Raw genomic sequence first — 9,428 nt, 5'->3', positions numbered from 1 at the left:
CTTATTACTATCAATAATTTTAACAAGTTGACTCTAACCTGTAAGGCTGAGGCACTTCCGCCTGGTTACAGGTGCTATCCAGGTATTTTTCAGGTGTAAAAAGGTGTTTTGTCTTCGCACGGACATGGACTTCAACAACCTTAATGATGACGTAGCGCATCGTCACCGTGACTCAGGTGTTTTTCCTCCACAATCTGGCCGGCCGGTCACGCGGCTCGCTGGAAAGTCCCGCACCGACTCACCCCGCAGCCTGCCATCGGTGAGGGCGGGACTCCAAGCGGGCCAATGGGAGCCCGCATACGCCAGGAAGCGTGACGTCGGAGGCGGAAGTAAACATAAAAGGCAGGAGATTTCAAGCTGCGTCACAAACTTTCAGACTTTGTAGAGTTCGTGTTCGGATCTGCTCGGCCCGTCTCTCTATCTCTCTCGGTTCGGTTCGGTTCCAGTCGGGATGTCTGTGACAGTAAAGGCCTACCTGCTGGGGAAGGACGAGCAGGTGAAGGAGATCCGCCGCTTCGCGGTGGACCAGGACGTTTCCTGCAGCTTCGAGTACCTGAGCCGAAAGGTGGCGGCGGTCTTCTCCAACCTGAGCGGCTCCACCTGCAGCCTCTTCTACAAAGGTGAGCATCACGTGACCTGCACACGTCCTGACGCAGCTTGGTTTAACTGTTTTAAGGAGAAGAGTTAAGAGGTCAGCCTCAGGGCCGGTGTTTCCAGGCAGCTGGAGCTCCAGATGTTTTACATTTGTTCTCCAGGTGTTCTGGTTGATCCAGATGTTCTCCAGGTGTTCTGGTTGATCCAGATGTTCTCCAGGTGTTCTGGTTGATCCAGATGTTCTCCAGGTGTTCTGGTTGATCCAGATGTTCTCCAGGTGTTCTGGTTGATCCAGATGTTCTCCAGGTGTTCTGGTTGATCCAGATGTTCTCCAGGTGTTCTGGTTGATCCAGATGTTCTCCAGGTGTTCTGGTTGATCCAGATGTTCTCCAGGTGTTCTGGTTGATCTAGATGTTCTCCAGGTGTTCTGGTTGATCCAGATGTTCTCCAGGTGTTCTGGTTTCACAGTAAAACCGAACCCAGTTGTTCTGGTCCGACCTGTAAACTGTCAGGTCACGTGACCTTGTTTGATTTTCTGCCATTTTCTGCCACGCCCCTCAGCTGGTACATCTGTCCCATTTCCTCTGGGTGTAAACAAACACCTCATCACCATGGAGACCGTCTCCTTTAATGTGCCGACAGCTCATTAGTCACTCCTCTGCATCTCTAAAGGGTTGCCATAGTTACCTGGTTCTGGTCTGCTCCCTCTGTCCGGGTCGGCTCAGAACCAGAACTGGGCCAGCTGGTCAGGTTCTGTTCGGGACCAGGTGATCCAGTTCCTCAAGAGGTTCTGGTTCCGGTCACGTGACCTCCCTGTCTGAAGCTAGTGGGTGTGGCCGTAGAGGCCTGCTCCGATTGGCTCCTGATGACAGTGACGTCATGATGATGTCATGGTGTTTCAGATGAAGATGGAGACCTGGTGGCGTTTTCCTCTGATGATGAGCTGATGATGGGGCTGAGCTTCGTGAAGGACGCCACGTTCCGCCTCTACATCAGAGGTAGGTGGAGTTCAGTGTGTGTGTTACAGTGTGTGTGTGTTACAGTGTGTGTGTGTGTTACAGTGTGTGTGTGTCTTACAGTGTGTGTGTGTCTTACAGTGTGTGTGTGTGTGTGTGTCTTACAGTGTGTGTCTTACAGTGTGTGTGTTACAGTGTGTGTGTGTTACAGTGTGTGTGTGTGTGTTACAGTGTGTGTGTGTTATAGTGTGTGTGTCTTACAGTGTGTGTGTGTGTGTGTGTCTTACAGTGTGTGTCTTACAGTGTGTGTGTTACAGTGTGTGTGTGTTATAGTGTGTGTGTCTTACAGTGTGTGTGTGTTACAGTGTGTGTGTGTGTGTGTTACAGTGTGTGTGTGTCTTACAGTGTGTGTGTTACAGTGTGTGTGTTACAGTGTGTGTGTTACAGTGTGTGTGTTACAGTGTGTGTGTGTGTGTGTCTTACAGTGTGTGTGTTACAGTGTGTGTGTGTGTGTGTGTGTGTGTCTTACAGTGTGTGTCTTACAGTGTGTGTGTTACAGTGTGTGTGTGTTACAGTGTGTGTGTGTTACAGTGTGTGTGTGTGTGTTACAGTGTGTGTGTGTTATAGTGTGTGTGTGTTACAGTGTGTGTGTGTGTGTGTGTTACAGTGTGTGTGTTACAGTGTGTGTGTTACAGTGTGTGTGTGTTACAGTGTGTGTGTGTTACAGTGTGTGTGTGTGTGTTACAGTGTGTGTGTTACAGTGTGTGTGTTACAGTGTGTGTGATGATACTGCGTCCGTCTCAATAGTTTTGTTGAATCCTCACAGAGAGGAAGGAGCACCGTCGGGACTTCCCTCTTCACGCCTTTCCCCCCTTCGCCTTCGGCCCCCCTCCTCCTCATCATCATGGCCCCGCCCACATGGCCCCGCCCCCCGCCGTCCACCCTAACGTGACGTGTGACGGCTGCGAAGGCACGGTGGTGGGAACTCGCTTCAAATGCTCGGTGTGTCCGGACTACGACCTTTGCTCCGCCTGCCAGGCTCAGGGGAAGCATACTGAGCACGCTCTGCTGCCCATCTGGCACCCCCTGCAGGTGAGCCCTGGGACTGCAGGGGCATGACTGATGCAAACTGGAAAAAACATCACAATGAGTAAAAACAGCAGCAAGTATGAAGTATGTGAACACTACGTCCTCCAGACCACTAGGGGGAGTCAACCAACGCCCTGCATGGGACCAGAACCTCAGTAAACACTTTATATGGTCTTTGACTCCAGGATTTGTGATGTTGGCTCATTTGTGCTAAAATATATACATTTAGATCATTATTCATATGCAGCAGAACATATTTATTTATGTTAGTTAACATTTATTTCACATTCCTAGTGAATTATTGAATTGATTTTGATTATAGTTCAGTAAGAAATCGCATGTTGGACTATAAGGATCCTTTATTACTCTAACTATAGTAGACTACAGGTACACAGAATTTTATTTCTCCGTCTTTTATTAAACAGGAATAAATTTAATTTACTAACTTTTTATTAGAAAATGGTCAAGAGAATTTTTTTTTCCTTTTCTGTATTTTTATTCTATTTATTTTATTACAGTGAACTAAAAGAAATAGAATATCCAAGTGGATATTTGAGCCGACAGATCATCTTTCTGGAAGATTCATATCTTTTCTCAAACACTCCCATTTTTCACAATATTATAGAAAAGTATTTATTTATTACCTTATCTCTGCAGCAGGCTCCCCCTAGTGGTCTGGAGGCCGTGTTTTATGTTTGCCGTCTTTTGCTGCTGATAGGCTCCACCTACAGTGGGTCAGAGCCAATCAGAAGAGCTGCTGTGTTGTAACAGGAAGTGGTTGTTTTGGCTCCGCCCACAGCACTGGTTTCCTCGGGGGAAGTGGATGAAGAGGATGAGACATTGTGGAATGTGGAACCAGAACCCGAACCCGGAGCAGAACCAGAACCAGGAACAGGCTGGGGCTGCTAAACCTGCAGCGGACAGCAGCGCCCCCTCTGGTCAGTTATCAAAACAGAAATCCGTTGGAACTGAAGGTTCAGTCTGACCTCTGACCTCTGTGCAGCCTCCCAGGCCAGCGTGGACTTCCTGAAGAACATCGGTGAGGGCGTGGCCGCCATGCTGAGCCCGCTGGGTGAGTGATGTCACAACACGCTCAGGGCTTCCTGCTGAACAGGAACTGATGTCATCTCCATCTGCAGGCATCGACGTGGACATCGATGTGGAACACGAAGGTCAGAAGACCAAGGTGACCCCGCCCACTCAGAGCGGCGCAGAGCCAGGTGACGTAGAGATGAACGAAGAAGGCGGAGCCAGCAACGAGGACGGAGTCAACCAAGGGTCAAAGGTCAGTCAGCAGCTTTACCATCTCTGGAACCAATCAGGGATCAATGTGTGTCTGATCAGAACTCCTGGCTGCAGGTGAGCCGGGACTCTGACGAGGAGTGGACTCACCTGAGCTCCAAGGAGGTGGACCCGTCCACAGGTGAGCTGCAGTCGCTGCAGCTGGAGGGCCGGGTGCCACCGGAGCCCGGGGCCCCGCAGCAGGGGCCCACCGGCCTGCGGGAGGCCGCGCTCTACCCACACCTGCCTCAAGGTGAGCAGCACACTTTGTCTCTCTGGTTGCCATGACCACGGCTGTCGCTAAGCTCCACCCCCTTCCCTCCAGAAGCCGACCCGCGTCTGGTGGAGTCGCTGGCGGCCATGTTGTCCATGGGCTTCAGCGACGAAGGCGGCTGGCTGACTCACCTGCTGCAGGCCAAGAACGGAGACATCGGCGCCGCGCTTGATGCCATCCAGTACGCCAAGCAGCCCCGCCCCCACCAGTGACATCATCTCAGCAGCGGCTTCCTGTAGCCTGTTAGCATTTAATCAATAGCTTCAGTCTGAGCTCTATAATCAATAGATTTATTTGTTCCTTTGTTTCTGATCAATAAAAACTTGAAAGGATGTCAGAATGTGTTTGAGTCTCTGATGTAAACAACAACAGTCATAAACAAACGAATCGAAGCTAAAAAGTCAGAAAATCCTCAAAGTTGAAGTCTTCACCGCTGTCAAACATGGAGGACACAGGAAGTTGGGGGCGGGGCTTGGCTGCTGCGGTGTCTGCTGGTTGACTCCGCCCACCAAGAGGATGCTCCGCCCCCCAGCTGTCAGCACTGAGAAACCACCTGGAGCAGGAGCCACTCGGGGCTGATGATGTCACAGATGACGTCACTGCTGTCCGTTTCAACTGCACAGAAGAAGAGATGATGAATCTGAAGGACATTTGGTTCTTTTTGTTCCAATAATGCAAACAAACGTCACAGCATCAGCCAATCAGAGCAGAGAGCTGAGTCAGGTGACATTAAAGTTTCAAGCCTCTCTGTTTACAAATAGGAACGGAGGGTTTCAGTCGCCCCCTGCTGGACATTTCTGGAATGCATCACTTTCCAGTAGCTTTAAAAACAATAAAATAGTTCTCCAGGGTTGTCATAGCAACGTGAGCAGCTCCATGTCAGGCTTTCCAGACAGGAAGTGCTGCTCAGTGGCAGGTGTGTTACCTGAACAGGTGGGCAGCCTTCGTCTCCTCTTCCTCCTCCCAGCTCCTCTGGTCGGTGTCTCTTCCTGGAATAAAGATCAGCAGATTATTGATTATCGATCAGTTATTTCTCTCTCTGATCTGGTCTGCTGATCCTAGTTGGTAAAACCAGTTTGGAACCAGTAAACCAGAGACACATTAAACTCAGTCACCTGCTAATGGTTTGGTTGCCATGGAGATGGTTTCTGCCCTCCAAGTCTTCCTCTTCAGATTCTTCCTCCTCTTCCTCAGGTGCGTCCAGATATTTGCTCCAACGACTCACCTGAGCGGGTCTCACCTGCAGCCAGACACACGGAGCTCAGAGACTCCAGCTGTCCTGGTTTAGAGACAGAACCGGGTCTCACCTGGTCACCTGTACGCTGCTGCTCCTCCTCCTCTTCCTCCTGCTGCTCCTCCTCCTCCTCTTCCTCCTGCTGCTCCTCTTCCTCCTGCTCACTGTGAATGAAGCATAAGAAGGAGCCAAGGAGAACAGCTGAGCTCAGGTGGTTCCACAAATCAATCAGACAAAACGCAGCAGGTAATTCAAAATTTCAGTAAAATCTTTCCCCTAACTTGGCGCAGATGTTTCCAGAGAAAGATTAGCCACTGAAAAAATCAAGATGGCTGCCATGGTTGTCATGGAGAATATGCTTGAACTAAAATCAGCTGTAGTGATTACTAGAAGTGGGCACTGCTAACCATTTTTACATCAGTCTCTCATCTCCTTCTCCTTCCTGGTCGGAGACTCGCTAACAGCTTGTTGATCCGACCGAAGAGGAAAACAGGAAGAGGAAAACAGGAAGAGGAAAACAAGACGCCACAGAAAGTTCATCCAGATGGGAGACATTTTGGTAAAAGGCTGAAAAATTCACCCAACTTTGAACAAATGAGGAGAAGACCAACTGTTGTTGGGAACCAGTGTTCCCAGTGTGGAGGACAAGCCGCACTGCTGGTTCAGGTAAAGGTGTGCGTTACCATAGCGACCAGGCCTGGGCCTCCTGCTCCTCCATCTTGGCTCCCCTCATGGCGTTCAGCGTCTGGACGTGGCGCCGGCAGTCGGCTCCAGATCCACAGCCAAATTCCTGCCCACCAAAAGTTCTGATCAGAGTTCTGGAGAACGACCCAGAGGAAAGCAGAACTTTAACAGAACCAAAGCAGGACTGAACGACCCAGAACTCACAGGAGCAGGAACAGAACCGGCCAACCCAAACTTCCTGAAACGGTTCTGGTCAATCTGAGACCCGGGGACAATGGTTCTGTTTCTGTCACACTTTGGACCGCACCAGAGAAGCTGGTGTTTTCTGTGGTTCTGCTCTGTAGAACCTCAGCAGAACCTCTCATGGATTTGGAACAGAAATAAGAATCTCCTCCTGATTGGACTGATCACTTGATTAATCAGAATCTGAACTGGATCAGAACGATAAATAGGAAATAGTTGCTATGACAACATGGACTTCCCCGCCCTCCTTCCTGTTTTTCAGCCAATGGACCTTACCGGAGGGGCCGCTTTTCATTGGCTGATGCCCGTTCTACGTGGTCACGTGATTGGCCGTCTCACAAACAGCTTCCTGTTAGCTAAGTACAGCAAAATGGCAGCACTGATACAACTTCTACACCTTGTAGCCTGTCTGCTACAGTCTTATGTTAGCTAAACAGATCAATATGCAACGTGTATCTGACTCACACTGAAGATTTGATTTTAGCAGAAAAGGTTTTGGACTAAACTGTTCCTCCTGTTAGCCTCTCTAGCACCAAGTACAGCTGGTCAGTCAACCATCACTGTGTTCAGGGAACCAACGATTAATAATCCACAAATAAACTTGATTATATCGTAACGGACTGAATGTTTTGTTTTTAACGTAATCTTTACTTGTCTTGCGGGGCGCAGGCGGTTGCCATGGTAACAGGTGGAGTGGTTTTGAGTTGATCACCTGTTCGGGTTATTTTACCTTTGTTTACCTTTGCTGTGGCTCATTACAGCCGCTGTAGTTTCTAAATGTTGCACTAATTACCTCGTTCCTTTGTGAGTTTACATCATTCACAACAAACATCAAGTAGAACAAATAGATTTCATAAAATTTTAACAAACAAACGGCTTCTTTACCTTTCCAGAGCTCTTTGGTTCCTCCTGTCAGTCTGTAGCTTCTCATATTGAGGTCAAAGTTCAGATCTACCATAACTGACTGACACCTGCTGGCCTCAGGTTTGCAACCAGCTTGTGACTGAGAAACCAGTAACCTCCTCCCAGTTGATGACATGAACCTGTTAGTTCCTCTGTCCATTGCAGCAGCTGATATATTGTGAAAATCCACTAGAAACGAAGCACTAGTCCAAAGTTACAACAATATTGGAACTTGGTTACAAAAACTTTGTCAGAGATCGATGGAGTGAATGTACCTGCTGAGGCCAAAATGTGTGTTTTGGGTATTTATTCAGAGAACTGTGCTTTTAATTCCAGACAGTTAAAATTGATCAACTTTGGACGCCTGCAGGCCAGGAGATTAATATCTGTATACTGGAAAAAAATAGATATACCATCAAATCACATGTGGGTGAAGGAGATGTCATCCTGTATGGCTCTGGAGCGACTCACTTCTATTGTCAGAGGAAAAGGAGCAAAATTTGAAAAGACATGGTCACCGTTGACCGAGTTCTGAAACGTTAAAGGACATTAAGAGAACTGTGCAGAGACTGCTGGGGGGGTTTTCTTTTGGTTTTTTTCTCATTGTTCATTATTGTTTATTTGTGTTTGTTTGCTTTGGGGACCAAGTTATTTAATGAGAATCTGTGTTAAGGGTATCACTGCCACTTGCTCTTTCTTTTATGTTATAAAATTCAATAAACATATTTATTAAAAAAAAGAAAAAAGAAATGAAGCACTAATGGAGTCATGTTTCCATAGAAACAAGAGGCTTTGTTTGTGAGACTTGCAGTCACGTGGGTCGGTTGTGGGCGGAGCTTGGTAAGGTCCATTGGAAGAAGGGCAATGTGGGCAGGTTGACTCCGCCCCTCCAGTAGGTGGAGCTGTGGTCGTCCAATCAGAAACCCGCACAAGGTCCGGTTCCAAATGAGGGGAGAACACAGACCTGCAGCCGGGTTCTGACCCGATCACTGACCTGTTGGGGTTCTGAGCTGGGTTCTGATGCGGTTCTGACCTTCAGCAGTGACTGCTTCTCTCCACACAGCTTGCAGCTCCATTTCTTCGCCTTCTTCACCTGCCAGACAAAAAGCAGGGAAAACTCAACATGCTGAAGCTGATTAAAGGCCTGATTTGGGTCCAATCTGGAATCAGAACCAAAATAAGCAGAACTTTGAGTTTTCATATGATAATAATTATAATAATTCATCATTATGGAAATCTGTTTGAGTTCTCTGAAAAGTTCAAACCTTCGGCACCAAAACATAGAATAAGTTCACTGCTGCTTTTTCTGTCCAGCAATAAATTAGATGCAATAATTTTATAAAACAAAGTAAAAAAAAAAAAGAAGTTCAAATGTTTTCTTTAATAAAAGAAAGATGTTCCGTTTCTTTATAGGTCTAATTTTTGTATTTTCTTGTTCTGGAACATGGTTCTAGTTTTTTGATAAAGGTTTGCTTTCACATCATCGAGTCCTACGACCCCAAACGGCCCGCGGGCCGCACTTTAAGCACCTCTGGTTTATAAACTGAATGTATTCTGGACCTGAACTTTCACCTACGGTCTGCTGATTGTTCTGGCGGACTGAATCCCAGATCCAGAACCGGACCGCTGACTCCTGGTCGGTCCAACAGAACCGCGATAGTTTCTAGACGGAACATCTTTAACAGGATGTCACCGACCAGCTGCCGATATTTAGTTGTTTTCTGTAAGTGAACGAACCTCTGACCGGAAGTCAGGCAGCAGCTAAGCGGACGCTCACCTGCTGCACCTGGAAGCTCTGGCAGCGGAAACACCGAACCACGTGGAAGTCCTGCACCATGACCGGTCCGCAGCTCTGGTTCTGGAAGGCAGCGCGTTCACCGTCTCCCGCGATTCCGTTTGAACCGCGCTATGACGTCACAGGGAACGGAAAAATGACACGGGTGGAGCGCCCCCTGGTGGGAGGAGGAGCCTGAAGCCGGAACAATGTTCCTCTGAGGTTCTGTTGGGTTCAGCCATGAAGTGGTGGAAACCGAATCAGTTGTACGGCAGCCGGTGAGGTTTTATTTTCTTCTTTTGCCTGAAATACATCATCATCTCATATTTGACGCTGTTTGTACTTTCTGCTGTCTGCATGTTATAAACACAGGTACGCCCCCTAGAGGGCGCCACA

General features: G+C 48.1%; 2 protein-coding genes across 3 annotated transcripts; one reads left to right on the top strand and one right to left on the bottom strand.

Annotated features, from left to right (window-relative positions):
- The first annotated feature begins 309 nt into the window (after nt 1–309).
- sqstm1 (sequestosome 1) lies at nt 310–4,526 on the top strand. The gene is made up of 8 exons (XM_044126599.1): nt 310–620; nt 1,497–1,592; nt 2,377–2,642; nt 3,439–3,577; nt 3,643–3,711; nt 3,779–3,924; nt 3,999–4,173; nt 4,246–4,526. The coding sequence occupies exons 1-8, from the start codon at nt 452–454 to the stop codon at nt 4,404–4,406; spliced, it is 1,221 nt and encodes a 406-aa protein (XP_043982534.1). The 5' UTR covers nt 310–451; the 3' UTR covers nt 4,407–4,526.
- On the bottom strand, nt 4,469–9,188 carry LOC122836761 (MRN complex interacting protein). 2 transcript variants are annotated; one of them, XM_044126605.1, is made up of 7 exons: nt 9,036–9,188; nt 8,253–8,351; nt 6,112–6,218; nt 5,502–5,592; nt 5,310–5,434; nt 5,120–5,183; nt 4,469–4,809 (listed from the first exon to the last, which is right to left on the bottom strand). In XM_044126605.1, the coding sequence occupies exons 1-7, from the start codon at nt 9,093–9,095 to the stop codon at nt 4,588–4,590; spliced, it is 768 nt and encodes a 255-aa protein (XP_043982540.1). In that variant the 5' UTR covers nt 9,096–9,188; the 3' UTR covers nt 4,469–4,587. The 2 variants fall into 2 exon arrangements, with proteins under 2 accessions (XP_043982540.1, XP_043982541.1); XM_044126606.1 differs by having other exon boundaries at nt 8,292–8,351; nt 9,036–9,185.
- Between the last annotated feature and the right edge of the window lie 240 nt (nt 9,189–9,428).

The sequence above is a fragment of the Gambusia affinis genome, linkage group LG09 (assembly GCF_019740435.1).
Source record: "Gambusia affinis linkage group LG09, SWU_Gaff_1.0, whole genome shotgun sequence".
NCBI lineage: Eukaryota > Metazoa > Chordata > Actinopteri > Cyprinodontiformes > Poeciliidae > Gambusia > Gambusia affinis.
Note: the sequence above shows the minus strand (reverse complement) of the source record. Positions and strands in the feature narration are given on the sequence as shown.

What these genes read in the sequence shown, in the direction of transcription:
- sqstm1 (XM_044126599.1), top strand. Translation starts at nt 452, where the DNA reads ATGTCTGTGACAGTAAAGGCCTACCTGCTGGGGAAGGACGAGCAGGTG. An exon ending in GGACAGCAGCGCCCCCTCTG is followed by an intron (nt 3,578 to 3,642) that starts GTCAGTTATCAA and finishes ACCTCTGTGCAG; the next exon opens with CCTCCCAGGCCAGCGTGGAC. An exon ending in CTACCCACACCTGCCTCAAG is followed by an intron (nt 4,174 to 4,245) that starts GTGAGCAGCACA and finishes CCTTCCCTCCAG; the next exon opens with AAGCCGACCCGCGTCTGGTG.
- LOC122836761 (XM_044126605.1), bottom strand. Translation starts at nt 9,095, where the DNA reads ATGGTGCAGGACTTCCACGTGGTTCGGTGTTTCCGCTGCCAGAGCTTC. An exon ending in CCAGCTCAGAACCCCAACAG is followed by an intron (nt 6,219 to 8,252) that starts GTCAGTGATCGG and finishes TTTGGTGGGCAG; the next exon opens with GAATTTGGCTGTGGATCTGG. An exon ending in GCCCAGGCCTGGTCGCTATG is followed by an intron (nt 5,593 to 6,111) that starts GTAACGCACACC and finishes CTTCATTCACAG; the next exon opens with TGAGCAGGAGGAAGAGGAGC.